The 21718-nt window shown below is 41.1% G+C and overlaps 1 protein-coding gene across 1 annotated transcript in view; it reads right to left on the reverse strand.

Moving 5' to 3' along the window:
• The window catches only part of LOC307250181 (polypeptide N-acetylgalactosaminyltransferase 18-like), a gene marked incomplete at both ends in the record, with an annotated part of 139872 nt that overhangs the window by 40655 nt on the left and 77499 nt on the right, over window positions 1-21718 (reverse strand). Inside the window, 3 exons of the mRNA XM_080027177.1 lie at window positions 2778-2892; window positions 6235-6432; window positions 20603-20789. Coding sequence (XP_079883303.1) covers window positions 2778-2892; window positions 6235-6432; window positions 20603-20789 — 500 coding nt within the window. The remainder of the gene's footprint in view (window positions 1-2777; window positions 2893-6234; window positions 6433-20602; window positions 20790-21718) is intronic.

Here is a 21718-nt window from a genome sequence, read left to right on the forward strand (position 1 = left end):
AACAATGGGATGTTTGAAGCCTTTGGCAGATTTAGTAATTTATATTCATGACATCATTTAAAGTTTTACGACATCTGCTCAGAGCCATTTTAAGAGGAGGATTTAGAATGCCATAATTTCATATTTTGAGTTTCCTTTGCCTGTTTGACCTGATTCTGAACCCAAGCGCACTGTAACATATGAAAAAGTTAGGAAAACCTTTCACTTGTGTTTTGAAGCCAACTAAAAGTCTTAAGTTTGAAGGAAAATTGCCTACATTTGAGCAAACTGGTTGGTCACCTTTGTGTGGAGTCAAACCTATGGAGGTGGATGGGGAGGAGAAAATTACAGCTGAAACTGGGATACATTGGCCACTCTCCACCCTTAACGGGAAATATCCGCCACCGAGTATACTGATAGATGGCCTGCTTATTCAGCAGTTTAGTTATATTGCCCCTATACTGTTCCCCTTACAGAATGGCCCCCATACAATCATCATATGGTATTACATTAGTGGCCCATTATTTTTTCAATTCATGCATGTGTACAGTATATTCATCTTGTATTAGATTGTTTTAAAACAATGGAAGAGTGGGAAGGTTCGTAGCCTAGTAAGACCAGCTTCACATTTGTTTCTTTCCCACAGATCAGTGTGGACATTCCTCAATCTCCGTGAGGCAGAGCCCAGCCCCGTCTGTTAGTGGAAGGCAGCTCCTGATTGGTTCATGTAGTCATCAATCTATCCTCCAGTCAGACCAGACCCTCCACACTTTCCGTCCGTTAGCCCCTGATTGGTTCATGTAGCCTTTGATGTCATCATAGATCAACGAATAAGCTTGTGAGATATGGCCGGTCTCACGAGGCTAGATTGACAATGAGATGAACCAATCAGAAGCTGCCTTCCACTATACTGATGCTCTTTTCATCACTGTAATATTGCATATTTTAAAGTTAATAATTTTCCTCTTTGTTATTTCTTGCCATTTTATTGTTTTTCTCTCTATCTTTGATTTGTTTTCTTTTAAAAGCTTCCTATGGACAGGTGTTGAGAACTAGCATGTTTGCTAGAACACTCAAACAACACATCTTTGTCCTATGTAATTGTGATGTCCATATCAAATCAAATCTAACTAAAACTATAATGGACAAACTTTTTTTTAATGTTTGACCGGGGGGCTCCTCCCCACTGAGATTGGAGGAAGTGCAGTCTGATCCGTGGGGGAGAAAGAATGAATTTGAAGCTCATGAGATCAAGCTGGTCTAGACAGGGAAGAAGGTTTGCCAACAACAACTGTCAACACCTCACACCTGGACACAATAAGACGGCTGTTACCTACAGTGTGGCTGCACTACAGTATGTTTTTTTTTTGAGGACAGAGGGCACAGTGCAACAATAATCACTAAGCCGTCTTCTTATGCTGGCTCTCCTCTCATCGATTGCCCACAGCTGGCCACTAAATCTCCACCATGACGCGGTCGAGCCTGAGAGAATCATGCATTTTGTCAGAGTGCTCAGTGTTCCTAACCCAGCAGTGGCTTGGCTCAGCGTCAGTACTACTGGCTTTGGGCTGATAATCAAACCTTCACCGGCGCTACACTGTAAATCACTGGCCACTGAGTCAACAGTTTCCCCTCATATGTCTTGTGCCGTGCCCCTTTCAGTCTGGAAGCTGTTCCCACAATCGTGTCTTATCTGGACAGTTTTTTTTTGCATTACATTATGATTTCATTTCCCTTCTGGAGATCAGATAAGAGATGAAATGGTTGTAAATGCTTGCTGAAATGATTTGATATGAATACTGCCCTCTCGTAAAGTAATAGGAAAGGAAATATTTTGGATGATCACTGTATTACATTGTGTCTCAGTGTTATCTCACAGTTGTTAAATCATTACTAAGTTAGTGCTACGTTTGCGGTTACTCAAACTAAATGAACAGTGTGAATGACTGATAAAGACTCCATTCTAGGGGGCGCCCTTAGCTCAGTTGGTAGGGCGTCCCCCATCCCCCCCCCCCCCCCCGGGCCAGGCCCAGCAGCAGACCCGGGTTCGATTCCCGTCTGCGGTCGTTCTCTGCATGTCACTCCCCTCTCTGCCCCATTTCACCTCTGTCTCTTCTCACTATCAATAAAGCATAACAAATGCCAAAAAATATCTTAAAAAAAAGACCACATTCTGTCAAGGGATAGGTCATTCTTCTCAACGCATGCATTTCAAAATAGCACTGCACACAATCGGATAGCAGTACCATTGACTACGACCAATCAGATCACTGAGCATTTAGGGGTATTCAGCCCTGTTTGTTGCGACCAGCGGGGCTAACTGGTAAATTAAACTTTTGACGAGGTCGGTCGGCAAAACAGAAGTCATCTTTCTTGCTAATGAACGCCTCCATCTTTGTTGTTTACTATCAGGACTACGAAGACGCAACACTGTCGTCATCCGGTTACACCAGCCCATATCAGATAGTATGATTTGATTGGTAGCTCAGAAACTTCCGACATAGTTAATGAGCTCCAATGGTTTGTGCCCAAAGTAGTATGCGGAGCAAATTGAAATTTGCCAGCAGTGAGTCTGGGTTTCCAGGGTATGACATGCTTTGGACATGTCTGCTTTTTTAGGTTGTTTCTATTTGGACACTGACAACAGCCGATGCGTATACAGAGTACAGGACACAAAGAACACTGCGTTACAGATATTTTCAGTACACGCCAGGCAGTATGTTGGGATGCAGAAATGTATTGTGACGGCAGGTGTCTTCCACTAATAAGATGCACCAGCTTCTAAAAGATGAACTCACCCGGATGCCGAGCTCCACATTCTCCCCGCCGTAAATTTCCATGCCTTCATCTAGCAGGCCAATCTCCTCAAAGTACTTCCTGTCCACCACGAAGCAGCCAATCAGAGCCGGGCTCCTGAAATAAAGGGTGAAAGGAAAGGCAAGAGAGACAGTCAGGTTGAGCTAAATGCAAAGCTATAAGGCAGTTTAAAATCTAGTATATTTCGCAAAACACACACACACACACACACACACACACACACACACACAAGCATATAGTCCAGCCCCACATTGTTCTACTAGCACTACAGATGCTGTCGGCCTAAGCCTGTCATGATAAACCTATGCCATGCCATACATCATTACAAATGGTCCAACTGTCAAAGTGATGCCCTCACCTAACACAACAAATTCACAACATTTTGAGGAAATCGGGGGGAGAGAAGACTGATATTTCATCAACATCAAACTGAACCAACAGGAGTGAAAAATAACTCCTATTAGTATTCAGGCTGTCAGTCCCACACAGCTCCTCTTATCAATATGAAATTCAGCAACGCAGTGAAAACAGCCTTGTGTTGGTGAATTTCTCTCCCCCGTGGATGCAAAGATTGGCACGCACCCACAAACTGTGGAAGTCAAAATAATCCCCCCACCCACACACACATTCTCCCCCCTACAGCCTCCGAATAACAGCTCAATAAAAATCACAATTACTATATCTAGTATCAGAGTATGAGTGTATTTTTAACTGTTTAATCTCCACTATGTTATCTCCTACGGTATGGTACGGTATGGTTTAACACACATTTGCTCCATGACACACATAAAAAATAACATAATAAACGACAGGGTAAAATTATGAAGCAGCGGCGGTGCACAGCTTAGTAACATTATAAGAAGCTAGTGAGTGATCATGTTAGCATCACTACTGTGGTTAGAAATCTAAATTGATTTTTCCTAACGTATACAGCATGCATGTTTAATCTCCGTAGATATTCTTTATGAAATAGTGGTGTCAACTATAAACTTATAATGTTTTTGTTTAGGTAATGCTTTTTGCCCATCAAAATAATGTATGGAGTGTCGAGTTGACAGATGGGCATAGAACACATGGAAAAATTTAAATATTTTGAACAAATGTATTACTAGATTCAGGGGGATTTTAACATTACCTGTGTTTGGCAGTGATTTTAGTCTTGCCCGGAGCGTGTATCTATGTGGGTAGCCTACTGGTTCACTCCCATTCTAAATACAGCCACAGTTACCTTCTGTTTTTCTACAAACTCACTGTTGATATAAATCCAGCCTGATATTTTTGATCTCTGAATTTTAATCAGTGGGAAGAGCTGCTAGTGCTAGTAACAAATTGGCCCCATTTAAAGTTTGCCAAATGAGCTATTAGCAGCGCAGCATAGTGCAATGTACCAATGGATGGACAGACGACTATGACTGGACACATCCTTCCAAATGTAAAGATTCTCAGGCAAGTTCTGACTGCCCTTTTTTCCTTAGATTTCTAAAGCAGGTGTGTAGATTTGATCGAAGATAGATAACCGTGTGTTTCTCTGTGTTAAGATGCAACGGAGTTAGGATTCTGAGAAGGAGCACAACTCAAATTCACCTCACAGCACTCCCTCCACACCCTGCCCTTTCAGCTCTCATGTTAACGTGACTTTAAATCTAAATGTTAGCCTCTCTGAAAGTCAGGGCCAGATAAATAGCCAATAATGCAGGACTCATCTAAGTCTATGTAGTGGTGTTGATTCCCTGTGCATGTAACTGCCTTTTTCTACAATAATGAAGGTAAAGATATTTAAATTAAATATACATATTTACTTTTGGAATTAGCCATTTCTGTGACAAAATTGCCTTAAAACTGATTAACAATGACAATACTCTAAAGGTGCAGATGTAAGCAGCACTGCCAGTGACAGATTGCACCTCAGAAATAGAAAATTGGGGCGTTCATCTTCCTCCATTACAATATTGAACAGGACTCGTCCTCTTGTCTTTGCATCAATAATTGACTTGCCATCAAGCAGAACATTAGACGTGTTATCCTCTTGCGGTTATGGGCGAGCAGGCAATCTTTGCTCTTGTTTTCTGGGCTGTTTATACTGTTGTATCTGCCTGAAGTGTGTCCAAGCAATCTTTATCTGTCACGTTGGCAGTGTTTTCCTGGCCAATGGTATTGAAGAAGTGGGTCATCATTGTATAGCCATATCCGAGTCTGTTCAATGGCTGTGCACACTGTAGGTCACTTCATTGCAACAGTGGTTACACGTATTACCTACTTTTGTTTTTCACAATTCTCTCAAACTGCCTGCTGCCTGTGATTGGACTCTGAGTTTTGATGTGTTACACTTAATGTGCTTTATAGGTGTACTGCTTCCCCCAGGTTTTTATACGGGTGAGCATATTGACACTAGACTTACCAGACTTTACACACGTACATAATTATTCATGGGGATTAGTGTTCAAGGAATTAGAATGTAAAAATAATGAGCTTAGTAAGTGATCTTATCAAACCTACTCCAATACGCTTCCAGCCAAAATGGTTAATAATTAATACCGCTCTGGCAGATTATCTCGCCTGTGTCCGCCGCGCCGCTCATGATTGGAAAGCATTTTCTTCGATGGAGCAAAACTGTCGAACAAGTTTCTTTCTTTTATTCTCATTTTCTGAATGTTCCCTTTCTTCCTGTTACGCTCAAATGAAGCCTTTCAGAATAAAGTATCTATCCATCTATCTATTAGGGCTGTAACGGGACGAACAAGTCACGGTTCGGTACGTACCTCGGTTTTGAAGTCACTATACTTTCAGTATAAAAAAAGAAAATACTGCTGCAAACAACCAAGGTCTCCAATGAATAAAATATGTCTCAAATAAAAGTGCAAGTTCCGCACCGCAATCATGACAAGCCTGTACATTTGGCATATTTACGTAATCTTGGTGCTATTTACGCCATAATTACGTATTGCGTATGTGTGGTATGGTTTCGGTTTGGCCTATATTGTGACGGTTCGGTACAAATATGTGTATTGTTACACCACTACTAACTAACTAACTAACTAACTAACTAACTAACTAATTAAGACAGGTTTTAGCTTCAGTGCCCCTGACTCCTGGAATAGCTTACAGCAACAAATTAAAATGAATACCATGATATCCTTTAACCATTTTAAACATGCTATCTTAAATCTACCAAACTCTAACTGTTTTAATTAGGCCGTATTGTACTTTTACCAATTTTATTTTATTTCCAGCCACTCTACACCTCTGTCTAAAATGTTTCTCTTTACCAGCTTGTTGTGTATTTGATGTATTTGCATTGTATATTGTGTATGTATTGTTGTTTTTGTTTCTCGACATCATTGCAAATCTATCTATCCATCCATTCATCCATCCATCCATCCATCCATCCATCCATCCATCCATCCCTCCCTCCCTCCCTCCCTCCCTCGCTCCACCCACCTGATGGGGGCTGTGTGGTTGCGTTGGGTCCACCAGGACTTGGGCGGGTTGAGGTAGCGACACCACAGCTCCCAGTCAAAGCCCTGAGCAGACAGCGGGTACTCCTCGATCTCAAAGGTGTCGTACTTGATGTTGTCGAAGGAGGGAGACACCACGCGGGTCCGGTCCTCCTTGATGCGCTGCAGGATAGGCTCCGCCCTGTGGGGAAGACACAGAGAGAGAGAGAGAGAGAGAGAGAGAGAGAGAGTGGGATTAAGAGATCATGACAACAAATGATTCAGTGTTGTATTGTTGGTTACCAGAGCAGAAAAAAAAGAAAACTGAATGAGACAACTGAAAAGACAACCAAAGTATTTAACAAAAATTAATATAGACAAGTCAGGTGATTAGATGCACATGACGATACGAAAATAATATACTGAACACATGCAAGACAAGGAAATGTTTCCAAAAAATAAGCATTAGCTGCACTTATTAGCTACAACAAGACCTGGCCATCCATTAGAAATGACCAAATCGCAAGACTTCAAAATGTAAGTAATCTTCACCCTCACTCTTTACCCTTAATATTAATGACAATATAAGCAAAGGTCAAAGTCTAGAAAGATGTTTAGGGTGTTATTTATTAAGTGTTATGCAAGTCAAAAAAGTCATACGCCACCCACTGTCATTAGATACTCATTCAAATGCTTCTAAATCCTGCATGGGAGTGTATGTGACAGTACCAGTTGAACATGTGAGTGGACTGCATTTGTTAGACTGTATAGCACTGTCACACATACTCATACTACGATGGCAGCAGGATAACACACAGGCCAACCATCGGGAGCAATTTCGGGGCCAATTTTAGTGTCCAGGTACACCTCAACATGTGGCAGGAGGTGGGGATCACAACGCCAACCCTGCCATTAGTGGACAACCACTCTACCTCCTGAGCCTAAGCCGCTGTGACGACAGAACAGAGGTTGCTTATAGTACAAAAGTCCACAAATAATCACTAACTCTGAAGCTCCTCTGAGCTTTTTTGGCAGCTTTTTGTAAACCTTTAACTTTTGATTATTTAAACTGCAACGATACAATCTCCCTTTGGAGATAAATAAAGAATCTATCTATCTATCTATCTATCTATCTATCTATCTATCTATCTATCTATCTATCTATCTATCTATCTATCTATCTATCTATCTATCTATCTATCTATCTATCTATCTATCTATCTATCTATCTATCTATCTATCTATCTCTCTCTCTCTCTCTCTCTCTCTCTCTCTCTATCTATCTATCTATCTATCTATCTATCTATCTATCTATCTATCTATCTATCTATCTATCTATCTATCTATCTATCTATCTATCTATCTATCTATCTATCTATCTATCTATCTATCTATCTATCTATCTATCTATCTGTCTGTTTGTCTGTGGCGTTATCATGTTGCTTATTATGCTAAGGTGGTTTTTGTACTAATCACACACTTCGCACCTATAAGGAGCGGAGTGTGAGAGTAGCATTTTTTTTAACCTGTCTTTCCCTGATGTTCTCTTTATCCTTCCTACTTTAAGGGGGCGCAGCACACGCTAGACGACTCTTCAGTGTACCCCTCCTGTCTCCCATGTTTAGTTATTGTCACTCTATGTCTCTTGGTGGGGTATAACTGTAAACAGATTATCGTTGTTTTGGTACAATGACAAAATAAACCATCTTGAATCTTGAATCTTGAATCTATCTATCTATCTATCTATCTATCTATCTATCTATCTATCTATCTATCTATCTATCTATCTATCTATCTATCTATCTATCTATCTATCTATCTATCTATCTATCTATCTATCTATCTCCTCAGCTCTGATTGGACAATACATCCTTATTTAAATATCTTCTTAAATTAGCTTAATTAATGCACACCATGATGGTGCATTGTATATTTTTATGTTTTTTTTTAAAGAAAACTTATCAATTCTATTGAAGAGAATGGGAAGCAACACTTTGGATTCAGTATTTTTTCCTATAGTTGAGTGGAGTAGAGTTTGAAATGTGTTAGAGGACTTTAGCATACAGTTGAGCCTTCCTCAAGTCAAGTCTTTGAGTCTGTGAGTTGTGGAGAATGGCGCTCACATATAGAAGTGTCATTCATATACAGAGGCACCTTCAGTGTTTGAGGCTGGGTGTTTGAACCACTGTTTTTTTATTTACAGTTTTTCTCAGTCGCTTTGGTGCTTTTCTCACATCACTATTAACATTTGCACAGCAGTTATTGCATTTCTCAAAACAATTAGTGCAAACTGCAAAACCTAGTGGATAACCTGCAAAAGTACGTCACTTGCTCAAAATGGATAGTCTATTCCTCAAAAGCAAGTATTCATGTCAATGAAACTGCCAGTGTCATCAAAATGAGAAGTCTTGACACCATCGTTTATGAACAAGATAGTCAAATGGCTTTGTCATGTTTTCATTATGAAAGTTTATTCTCTCAGTGTTTTCCAATGCAAAAAAAAGGTCAGAACTCGGTGACACTACCTGAAAATGCTCAAGACAGCACTATACACTACTTGTACAGCCATTTGAAAACTACAGTAAAGTTACACATTGCTGTAGTTAGGGGAGTAAGTGAGTACAAGACACTGAATACGTATGTTTCACATTTTTACTGTATATGCTCTTTGCAATTCTACAGCATTGTGCAAAAGAAAAATACACTTCAGTCACTTATTTAGAACAAACATAAAAAACACCCTTTTGGTAGAGCTGTGCACAAATGTGAACAATATAACAGGACATATTGTAACTGAACATATATAGGTAAATCATTCTGGCTCATCCAGACGTTCCTGTCTGTCTGGCCACATATTTTCATCTACATCACAACGGATATTATCCCTTGCAATGCAGCGAGGAAAGTATCTATGATAAAGAAAAGGTATAAAATTTGCTTGACAGAATTTGATAACTAGTTCAACAATTTTGTATGTAATGACTCAAGCAATGAAATGAAGACTATTAGTTTTATTGGGAAGGACTATTCAGCATCCATAAGTATAGTTCATTTTGACTGACATGACATAAGCAAATGACAATGTTATAAAACAGCAGAGAATTGTATGAAAGCAACTGATACATGTCCAAAAGCATTTGCAATTTGCTCAGAGGAAGGAGAAATTGCTACTATGATGTGCTCAAATGACTAAATGTTGCGGAGGTTGAACTAATAGTTATGAGAATTTTCATTCTGATCTGAGAAAAGCACCAAAGCAACTGAGAAAAACTGTAATAAATAAAACGCTCTGCTAAACCCACTCTACCATTCAAGCGCCAAACTAAAGATGGACAAAGGTAACTATTAGCTTTAGAAGAAAGTTGAAAAGATGATAAACCGTAGGTGAAGGCCAAAGTAAGATTCAATACATTCTCCTTTTAATGTTATTGTTGCTTTGTATCCAAGGGATCTGTATGACTTATGGTAGTTATACAAGTAGAGTACGAATAAAGTCCTTCATCAAAATTACAAGCAAGTATTAAATACAAGAAGGATGGTGCTGCTGAGTCAAGGACTGAAAGAGTGCTGACTAGGGCTCCTCTGTGAAGGCAGAGCGGAGCTAGAGAAAGAAGTAAGGCCCTGGGCTACTGTGGAAAGTCTTGGGGCCTCTACGGATTCTCTTTTTTGCATAGGAAATTTCCTTTCCTATCGAGATGACCCGGAAGTACTCGGCGGATAGGTGATTCGAATTCTCAAAATGCTTAGGAAAGGCATAGGAAAGGAGCCTCGATGCATCCTTTAACCCTCCTTTAGCATAGGTTACTCCGGACCAACCTATGCGAAAGGAAAGGAGATAGTGGTATCCCATAATCCTTTACGGCGGCAATATTTAAAGCAACAAGCCACCGACGGACTTTACCGACTCTACACGAATACGAACGAGAGGTAAAACAGAAGAGAGGAGAAGAGAAGAGAAGAGAAGAGAAGAGAAGAGAAGAGAAGAGAAGAGAAGAGAAGAGAAGAGAAGAGAAGAGAAGAGAAGAGAGGAAGATTTAACTTGCCCCCCCCATAAAGATAATAAAGAACTCATAAAAGACCAACATCATAATAGTTATTTTCGTAGCACAATAATTTATTTATAAGAAAATATAATGCCAACTTCACATTTAATGAAAATTACTGGGGGCAGTTCATTTCAACATCAACATAAGTGTAGCCTCTTTTTTTCCACATGTGAATTGGGCTTCAAGTGGCCTTAGATATTCCACTTGGCCAAGTGATTCTCACTCTGTTGGCGACAACCTGATTAAAATCAATATGAAAAGAACGCATGGATCAAACGAGCGCTTGTTGTAGTCCATTTTCGGAAAATAGTGTAGTTTCACGCAAGTGACTCACATCAGCAATACTGATAGGAAAAGTGGAGTCGAATTCACAGTGCTGTCTTTTCCTATGTTCGATAGGAGGCACCTTTTCATCTCTCCTTAACCCCATGACGTTTGGGGTTAAGGCATAGGAAAGGAGGCTTATAGGGTAGGAGATTGGACTATTCAGAGGCCCCTGGAGAGATCAGAGGGCACCCCTACTTAGTCTTGTAAACCCTTCCAAGGTGTTAATTCACAAGGAGGTACAGGAAGTGGTTATTGTGTAGGAATTGACTTCTGCCAAAGGCGAGTTTGGCCACAGCCCAGGGAGCACCCCCCCCTTGAAGTCTAGAGTCCAACTCAGAAACGACCATCGCCTTGCCTACAAACTAAGCAGAGTCCTTGATCAGGTAATATCACAGTCAGTTGGATTTAAAGCTGCAGGGCCATGGCTTTGATGAAGGCCTTGCATGTGGTAGGGAGGGCTCTTGAGATTCACAAAGGGTTGTTGGCAGCCTGGGCAGTAATCTGTTCATACAGAGGTTTTGCTGAAGGGGTGTAAGCTAGTGAAGAGGAACACTACGTGTCAAAGAAATGGAGCAGGCAGTTTGAATTTTGGTTCTCACTGTTGGATGAACAAAAAAAAAGCCTCAGATATGCTTCATCTACCACATGAACATCATCGATTCCGCCATTAACTAACTATCAGCATGGCTCAAATACTTCAGAGAACACTGTCTGTTTATATATAAGAATGAAACATTCCCAAATGTGTTCCCTTTTCTATAGCACATAACCTTGTTTAAATCTTAAGTATTTATTTATAAGTACGTTTATTTTTGTTTTTTTATTAAAAGCATCTAACCATTAAGACATCTAACCTTAACCACCGTCCTGCCACCTGTGTCATGGTTGTTGTGTCCTTGGGAAAGACACTTCACCCACCTTGCCTCGTGTGAATGTCGATAGTTAGCCTGCTATCGGTGTATGAATGTGTGTGTGTGAATGGTAACGTGGGAAAGGAAAACAGGTCTCCCTTGTAAAAGAGTCTTCGGTCACAATGGGATTTACCTGTATAAATAAAGGTTAAAAAAAATAAAAGGTGGTTCCTCAAAGGGTGATATGCCCAATGGAGGGCTGGCCAATCAATGTTCAGTTATGCCACTAATTACACTGGATCCACTAATTACACTCATGATCCCCACACCATATGCTTCAGAGCACCCCACATATGTTAGCATTCCGCTGTGCTTGTCAGGGTTGCTTGTCAGGGTAACACATCTTCTTTTTTAAGATACTCGGCAAATAGAAAAAAGTGACATAGCCAGTAATGGAGATTTGACAAGGTAAAAAGATACATCTCAGCCCTGAAAACAGTCTGAAAGGAGCTAATATGAGCTCACCAACAAAACTAAAGGTCAGAGTCAACACTACTCGGCCAATGGCTTAACAGGCAGTGACCAAATAACTCTCAAAAATTCTGGATAAAGCCCTGCCAAAATCTGGTTAGTGCACGGAAGAATTTATCATCACTGATTGCCACCAGAGCGCTGGCCTTTTCAAATGAGTAAGAAGATTACAGGGAAAACTATCTGTCATAAACATTGTTTTAACTTTGGCTAAAAATAATGTGTTCATGTAGGACCCCATTACTCATGGCAGAAATGTGCAAACCAATTAAAATGCCAAGGTAATTCTCAGTATTGTCTTTTTTTATATATTTTGGGACAGAATGAAAAAAAAGGAAAAAGATCAAGCAAGGTCAGCAGAGAGCCAGCAAAAGGGGGAAAAAAAATCAGACATCTGGTGAATGCAAAATGCTAAGACAATTCACACATCATTGCATCTGGAGAAGACATGATGGCCGATATCTGGTGGGGATAGAAACGGCCAAAAGGCTGTCATTTAAATGCAAACTATACGCCTGACTGTCCCACAAGAGAGAAGAACACACCAATCACAATCATTCATGTTTTTTTTATCAGTTCAGCCACGCACAGTACCAGAGGTATAGGATTAATAACATCACAAAGTCCTGACATCAAAGAGGAGGGGGTAGAGGGGAAGGGGGAGGGGGGCACTCTTTCATCCTGCACCCTGATTGTTCTTTAAACCTCGCCTATGGCTTACTTTTCTTCTTTTTTTTTCACACACAACAAAAACTCATAAATACCTCCAGTGAGCCCACCCGGAAAGCCCTGGAAATGAAGTTACTGTATAGAGGAAAAGATTTTGACCGGCTGGCCACCCAATTAGTGCAACCTTCACTACAAAGAAAGCTCTGCTAGTCACGGTAAAGGTTACGGTGTTCACACAGTGAGACAACCTAGGAGAAGTCATTTCTCTCACAGCGGAATGCTAACATATCTGGGGAGCTCTGAAGCACATGGTGTGGGGATCAAATATCAGAGCGTTGATATCACCCATTCAATACCCTAAACACAAGGTTACCAATCAGCAAAGCCATTCTTATTTGATTGGCCCTGGTGGCTTAGTGGTTAAGCAGCAACATCTCTGGTTGGACATTATTTGACACACTATACGCTTCTTCATTGTAGCTGTTGTATGAAGATGAGTAAAGTTTTCTAAAGGAATCCACAAACACAGCCAAGCGGTCATATGCAAGATGAGTGGTAAAAAAAACTGTTCATGACTTCCTTGTATATGTGCTGTGGCTGTCAAATATCTTGAATACACACCACACTGCCAATGTGTAGCAAAACTATTCAGTATTTACCAACCAAGTAGCAAAGATTAAAAAAAAAAAAAAAAAAGGTTTTCTTTGCTTTCTCTGCTGGTAATAGCTGATCCTGATAACAATCCAAATTAAGTTATGTATTTGTGCTCGTCTACATCACAGTTGGAAGTGGGCTATATTGAACCAGGAGACCTTTCAGGAGAGATGGCGACACAATCAGTGCTTTTTTTCCCTTATTTGGCGAGTTGTCTGTCAAATTGGCTTCTGCCCGATCCCCACACACACTAACACATATATCTCATCATGCCATTATGTTCAATTAGGTGTGAGAGTGACTAGTGGAGCGTGTGTACTGGAGGTGGTAGATGATTGAGGATTACATTGATTACACTCAGACATTTCTCTGTAACATAAAACACCATGTAATTACCCGTGGTTGACTGAAAATAGCCAACATGGCGCATAATTGCCACATATGGTGGAGACAATTATGCAGATCGAGCAGTTGTCCCCGTTGTTGGTAATTATACAGTCGTTTCTCAAGTTTTTTTTATGATATCCTGTGTGAGAGAGGGTGGGCAGGAAAGTATGCAGGAGGACGGAGAAACGAATGTAGAAAGGAGAAAGAAAGAAAGAAAGAAAGAAAGAAAGAAAGAAAGAAAGAAAGAAAGAAAGAAAGAGAGGAAAAGAGGATCTCTGAAGCACGCACACCGATGAGTATACATGGGAAATGGGATGTGTAAGAGAGAAAGTGCTAATAACGCTGGTACAACCACAACATCAACTAATCACTGCAATGTAGCGCCGGGACAAAAAAAAATTTAGACACCAAGAAAAGTGTTGCAAATGGTGTGTGTGTGTGTGTGTGTGTGTGTGTGTGTGTGTGTGTGTGTGTGGCCGTTAGAAATGAGGGAAGGAAGTAGAGAAAATGTTCATCTCCAGCTGAACTCGTTTTGTATCTCCGCCAAGAGTGATTTCATTAGTCATACTGTGGCAATATGTGGGAGGTTTGTGTGGGTTCTGCGTGTGTGTGTGTGTGTGTGTGTGTGTGTGTGTGTGTGTGTGTGTGTGTGTATTTGTATGTGTGTGTGTGTGTGTATTTGTGTGTGTGTGTGTGTGCGCGTGTGTGCAGAGAAAGAGGGAGAGAGATAGGATTGGAGTAGGTGGATGAGTTGAGGGTTAAGAACCTTGTAAGTGTTTCTTGTCTAATCTGCAACACGGCAGCAATAAATGTTATTTTGGATCCAACCCAGGCATAATAATGAAGTGTGTGTGTGTGTGTACTGTGCTACCTGCCTGCAAATAGGTTTGGTGCCTGAGTGTGTGTGCTCCCAATGAAGTGTGTTAGCGTGCAATATTTTTCAGGCTGTCAAAATGATAAACAGGTTAACAGCAGAGCGGTTGTATCCCAGTGTTTAAAAGAGGGGACCCTGAGGTGACTATGTGTCCATGGCTCAAAGAGATTGACATTCAACTTGTGCTATAAAAACGAAAAAAGGAGAGAAAGAAAAGAAAACGGTAATTGATTTCTGTGAGGTAGAGAGAGTGTTTTGAACCTCAGCTGCTTCATCACTGTGACATATTAAAAATAAACCAGCTACGCTAATGAGGTCAGTAATTAACCACTGGTCTCATTACTCAAAGTGCTGAGAGGAATCATCATCAAATTGCAAACTGTGCGTCAACATACTGTACATGTCTGGACATAATACATGGTTGGTGTTAATATGAGCTGCAACAATACAATTGAAACTTTAATTAATATCATCTGCTGTATGGAAGAGACATGCTGAATGATAAATGTAATATGATACACTCCTGAACTAAAATCTTAAGACCGCGGGGGGAATTGCAAAGTATTTGCATTTCTGGGTGGTTGATTCGGAACCAAGTTTCAAGTAGAGCTTCAGAATGAGATCAGGAGCAAGAGACAAGAAAAACAAATGAAGTAATTTATTGAAAACTGAATCCAAACTGAATTTAAACTCAAACAGGCTGTTCATCATCTGATCAAAAGTTTAAGACCATGAAACTGTGCAGCCCCGACTGCTTTAACAATGATGCTTAACTCTGTCCAGGAAAAACAGAGATTACTTTGATATTCTCTTTCCTTAATCTTAAATCTGGGGAGCTAAGATCTGAAAAGCGATTAAACCAACATAGTGCGTAGCCTAAGGACTGGAGGAGGCCGTTTCTTACAAGGAGTGCAGCACTGATTAAGCTACATGAGTGACAGCATGCCTTCCCTGTTGCAGCCCTATGTCCTTGAGCAGATTGGGCTGTCCAATGCAATTTTGAACTGTAATTACTCTTCAGCGTACGGCAGTGAATTCATCGAAAACGAGAGCAGCTTGTCCCATCACTGTTTCCGACATGACGCCAACTTTGATGGAAGAGGCAGCGCTCCACACAATTGTTGCTGGGTTCTTATTTGAAACCATGCATCGTTTGCAGCATGTGAGGAGTTCTTAAATGACATTACTTGGTTATATACAGATGGATTATTCGTGGACATCTAATTATCTTTTTTTTTTTATGAGATAATTTTTTGGCATTTTCAAGCTTTATTTGACAGTACAGAGTTGAAATGGGGAGACAGAGAGAGAGAGAGAGGGGGGATGACATGCAGTAAAGGTCCGCAGGTCGGATTTGAACCCGCGACCACTGCAACGAAGGCCGGAGCCAATATGGTACACGCTCTATCCACTACGCCACCAGAGCGCACTGATCTAGTTATCTTTTTAACGCTACAAACAAAAAGCAGAGAGGCTCATCCATCATTTCATTCTTGATGCCTTAGTCATAATGGCATAACATAGTAAGACGTAGATTTTCTGACACATATATTGGAGTAGGTGAACAATTATTGGCTAAGATTGTCATTCGACTTTGTTCTCTCTGATTTTATTTGCATATATACAGGGACACAAAGCTTACAACACACCAACATGTCTGCTTATGACTTGCCCACATTCGAAAAGAATTTGCCCTCAGGTAATAATAACGTGAATTAATTGAAAAACTTATTAATATTGCATTTGATTTCTTTACATGGTCACAATACAGATGGGTTTAGTGGGTCACCCTCTCTCATTTATTTGTACACAGCTCCCAAGTGACACCAGCATGTCACTGTTCCTGCTTTCGCCTGTAGCTGGCACTTCCTGACTGTATTTCTTTAAACAGTAACTCAAACACCAAATCAGAATGTTTCAGTCTGCCAGCTGTGAGTAAAAGGAACACTGAAGCAAGTTGGCCCAAAGCCGCTATCTCTCTTTGAAGAAGGACCAGTTCTGTCATAAAGTAGAACACTTCACAGCAAGACCTCCATTCATAACCGAAACCACAACTTTTCCAAACAGGATCACCGGCTCCTGCACATCAAAGGACTTTGACTGGCATCGTTAAGGCAACTGGGCAAATAGCATTAGCACATTGCTAAACAAAGGAATGTTTAACCTTTGCACATACTGTACATGTACTGATTTTGATCTGTAACTACGTTTGTGGTTGTGTTGTTTCGTAGTGAGGTTATAAGGTATCCACTGCTAAGCTGATATCAGTTAACGTGTTGCACAGGCTCAAAGTGAGTGGAGTTACTACAGTAACCACTATCCTTCATCTGTTCATCTCGAATCTGTTATCCTTCTCTGACCACACATAACCTTTTCCATGCAGAACTCCATATCCTCTAACTTTGCATACACTCTCTCTTAAAAGGGCAATTTGGTTATAGTTATTTTAGTGAATTAATAATCAGACTTCCAATTTATATTGTAGTATTTTGTATGCACCTTATTAGAAAAGTAGCAATCAATTTTCCCTGTCAACAAGATGGTGCCCCATTTCTTAATTTGAGCTAATCTAGGTGGAACCAGCCACCTCTACTTAATCAGCCTTTTTTATTTTTTTTTATTTTTACAACAGAAAGTATGCAATTAAATCACTTCACTTGCAGTTTTTTCACGCAATCATCTTATAGTTGGTGACCCAAAATACGAATAAATATGCCACAGTATGCCTCTGTGGCTTTATGGAGCTGTAGTTTTGCCCCTGTTTAAATGATATATTTACAGGGAAATGGGTTACAGCTCCAGTACATCAGTAAGTCTTAACAGTGTTCAAACAGAGGCGGGGTAATAGAATAATCCCTCCATGAACCGGCTTTTAAATAGATTGTTTTGTGCCATTCAGATTTTAAATTCCTCACCGCTGCTCTGCCAGATAAACTGAAGAGTCCCGAGGAAAAACAAATGCCCACACAGTGAAACCATGCCACTCTCCTGATTTAATCAGCAACCTTTTAAACAAAGTGATTGCTGACGAAATGCAAACATTCAACATTCAGTCTCCCCTTCATCTTCCTCTCTTTGCCCCAGCGTTTATCATTCATGCTCTATCATGTAGCTGCTAACAGCCGCTTAGGACGAGAAGGAAATTGTGGAACACTTGCATCAGTGCAGATACTCCAATGCCCTGATTGAGAGCCTGTTAACATTGGAAATGATAACGGCACAAACACGACGGTATGTTTACGGTTGCAGCCTATCATTTACATAAATTACATTATAACAGCAATCGCAGTCTTGAAAACGTAAACTTTTGAAACCAGTTTTCAAAACAATTGCGTCTGAACGCGGAAACGTAAAAGGGAAAATCTTTTAGTTTTCACTTTGTAAACATGGTCTGAAATGCCATAGACTCTACCTGTTTGCAGAATTGACATTTCAGTGTGTGGTTTAAACATGTCTAGATGGATTGTTCAAGGTAAATTCAATGGTTAAAAGAGAAAAACGGCAGTGTGCCTATGTTCCCACAGCCCAATGGTCCCACATTTCAAGTAATCTAACTATACAATAGAGAAAAGTATGTGTCAGTGTGTGTTGGTATCACTCCTATTCTAACCTCTCCCTGTCCCCTTACCCTAACCCTAACCACCCAGCTGTGATGCCTGAACCGAATCGCCATTTTCGCGACCATAGGCCTGTGGGACCATCAAGCTATGGTGAACATAGGGCCACATTTTGAGGGAAAGGAACATTTTGGAAATGTTGAGAAGCAATGCTGTTTTCTGCAAAGTCTACGGGGGTGTTCTTTTCTTCTTTTCTTTCTCTAAGGATCATTCTGGCAACTTTCTACATTTTTTTTTTTTTTTTTGAAAATCCAATGAAAAGACCAACACTTCCAATGTGTTAAGGGGGTGGGCTGGTGCATGTAGTCTCAATGGCCCTCATTTATCAACCTTGCGTAGACCAGAAATTTGGGTGTACGTACATTTCCACGCAAACCTCGGCATTTATCAATATGGACGTGAGCGTAGGGTACGCTCAAATCCCACGCCAGCTCTCAGCTCGTGTACGCAAGTTTGTAAACAGCATGGACTCGCAGTGCAGGCTGTGCCGGGTAGCCGATTACTTTGTTGGACAATTATTAGAAGATAATACAAATGCAGTGTTTGCTCAGACCGAAATAAAGATATTAATCACTTAAAAATGTGCAGCTTATGGTGTGCAACTGAGTAGGAGCACTGATTCAATAGTGCACACCGGCCACTTAGGAGCGCTGCATGGGACTGCGAAAGGGCAGTTGTCTCCGTCTGGAGCAGCTGGGGGGACACTGAGGCACGGGGGCTGCATTCATTCAAAATGTTAGCCACAGTATTAAATATGTAGTAGGCCTACACTGCTCTTTATGATAAAAAATACACGGCACAACATTCAGCTTAACATTTTATTTATTTGACGCACTTTTTAGATGTTAATTCCTCTTGTGTCATTGATGCTTAAGCGAGCGATTTATTTCCACCGTTAACCGGCACGTTTTTCCGATCTGCTGGTGGAGCAGGACGGTGGGCGCTCTCACAGCTGATCGCTGCCGGGTCGGCTTGTGCAGCTGACGGCCGGGCTGACCAAGCGCATGCTGTCATGAGTAAAACGCAAAATGTGTTATTTTTAGTTTTTAAACCCCTTTTGAGTAGTGCTATCTAAAAGGGCCAATACATTTTAATCATTCTGCAGACGTGTATTTCTTTTATGGGGACCATTATCGGACAGTTGGTGCGTCTTTTTCTCGTCTTTTTCTCCTCTACCACTTATATTATGCCCGCACCCCCAGCCCAGTTGGTTGCATTTCAGAACAGCAACACGCTTTTTTTAGTGGCGATTTTTGAGTCAGACCACTTTTTCTTCATCTATTCAAAGAAATGGCGACATATAATTGTATATGCTGTTTTATAGCATTTGAGCAATAGCCATATGTAGGCTAAACCTAAAATGCAAAATCCTCAGCTGGAGATCGTTTGTTGTCAACACCAACGCTGTTGACCGCAGCAGTTATTTCCTTCCTAACTGCTGCCTTCTGTCCTTCTTTGATGCCGCTTGTAATGCTCCGAAATGAAACTCTTTATTTTTCTACTTTCGCTGTTATTCTGTCAATTTCTACTTCAGATAAGTTCCTCTTTTGTACCGTAATGCGCATATCCATGTCGCAAAACCTCTGGGCGAGGCCTCTAAACTGAGAAAATATAGGGGCGTGGTACGATCGTTTTCAGCCGCTGGATTTATCAATAATGGCGTGGCGTACGCTGAGATTGGCGAGATACGACTGTTTGATAAATCCCACGCGATACCTGGCGTAGGGAGGTATTTGCGCCAGAATCTGCACCAGTTTCCACGCAAGTTTGATAAATGAGGGCCAATGGGATTAAGGGTATGTACCACAGCAGGGTTGTGTGGGTGGGACAGTGAAAATGAAACTTCGGAGTGTGCATTCATGGCAATGGAGGAACACGTCACCCAGTAGGCTATGTGTGTTGAATGGAGAATACTACTGTTTGTTAAAAATAAGAAAAAGATAGAATAGGACAGAATGAAGCCCTAAACCTCAGTCAAATTGAAGAATGCTATAGACTCATCGGCTGTCACCACGACAACATCTTCAGGAAGGTCAAGAAGTGTGTTACTGCTTAAAGGGGGAGTCGGCGATTCTGGGGAACGCATGTTGTCAAAATCACTTTTCGTCAAAATCTGTGAATATCTCCTCACAATTCGCTACCTGTCTGTGCTGTGTGTACTCGGGGGGGAAAAAAAGTGTGAATACACATCATAGGCTGTATAAACTGGCATGTTGCTAGCTACGATGGGCCCACTTTGTTTACATACCCGTTTACAGAGCCTAGACTATGATGTTTGACGTGAGGTGATTTTGACAACAAAAAGTGTTCTCTAGAAATAACTGACTGCACCTTTTAATTCTAGTTTTAACTTAACGCGGACACACGGCTGTAGTTTTCAGTATACGGTACAAGCTAAAGAAGCCATGCTGCTCACCATCCAGTGTTGAACTCCACGTGTGCGTCGAACAGAGCGACGACAGGGGCTGAGGCGGCCCTCCACCCGCTGACCCTGGATCTGATCAGTCCCTCCTGCTTGTCATGGCGCACCACCTTGATGAACCCGGGGCCGTGCTGGCCGTTGGTCTCATCCACAAAGCTCTGCAGGTGCTCTTTCAGCTCCACTGGACAGAGAGAGAGAGAGAGAGACAGAGAGAGAGACAGAGAGAGATGGAGAGAGAGAAAGAGAGAGAGACACAGAGAGAGAGAGACAGAGAGAGATGGAGAGAGAAAGAGACAGAGAGAGAGACAGACAGAGAAAAAGAGAGAGACACAGAGAGAGAGAGAGAGACAGAGAGAGAGAGAAAGAGAGAGAGACAGAGAGAGAGACAGACAGAGAAGGAGAGAGACAGAGAGAGAGAGAGAGAGAGACAGAGACGCAAATACACTCAGTGTTAAAGAAAACTCACTGAAGCCTGTTGTAGCATTGATGTTATCGACATAGCTTCCAAAGAAACACCCACAGCTCCACCGGACAGAGAAAAAAAACATCATTGAGTTTGCGTGTGTGCACCATGAATGTGTGTACTGTGGTGTCTGATAAGATTTTTGTTAACACATTTAGTCATACAAACATACATGATCTTTAAACTTTAGTCTGTTTAAATACTTTTAAATGTACAAGTTGACCACTTTGAAGAAGAATTCCCTATTTTTCCAACATATTTTCATGGGAGCTCATTGCCATCAGTGTGTGTTTGTGTGTGTGTGTGTGTGTGTGCGTGCGTGCGTAGGTGTGTGCGCGTGTGTGTGTTTGTCTATTTTAGTGTGTCTTTCTGTCTGCCTGAATGTGTGCAAGACAGGTATGAAATAACTGATGCGGAAGGACAGAAGAAATCAAAATAAAGGGAACACACACACACACAATGCTAAACCTTAACTTATTCAAAGAATAGTGGAACAGCTCACATCTTCATTTCCTCGTTGTGATTTTCTCTGTATGGTAATCCTGCCTGCGGGCTACAGCTTCTGCCTCACTCTATCCCTCTCTCTATTCATTATTACCATCAGCCTGTGTTCTCCAGTCTCTCTGTTTTCCTTTAATGAGCCACAG

The sequence above is a fragment of the Ammodytes marinus genome (genome assembly GCF_949987685.1).
Source record: "Ammodytes marinus genome assembly, chromosome: 5".
Taxonomy (NCBI): domain Eukaryota; kingdom Metazoa; phylum Chordata; class Actinopteri; order Uranoscopiformes; family Ammodytidae; genus Ammodytes; species Ammodytes marinus.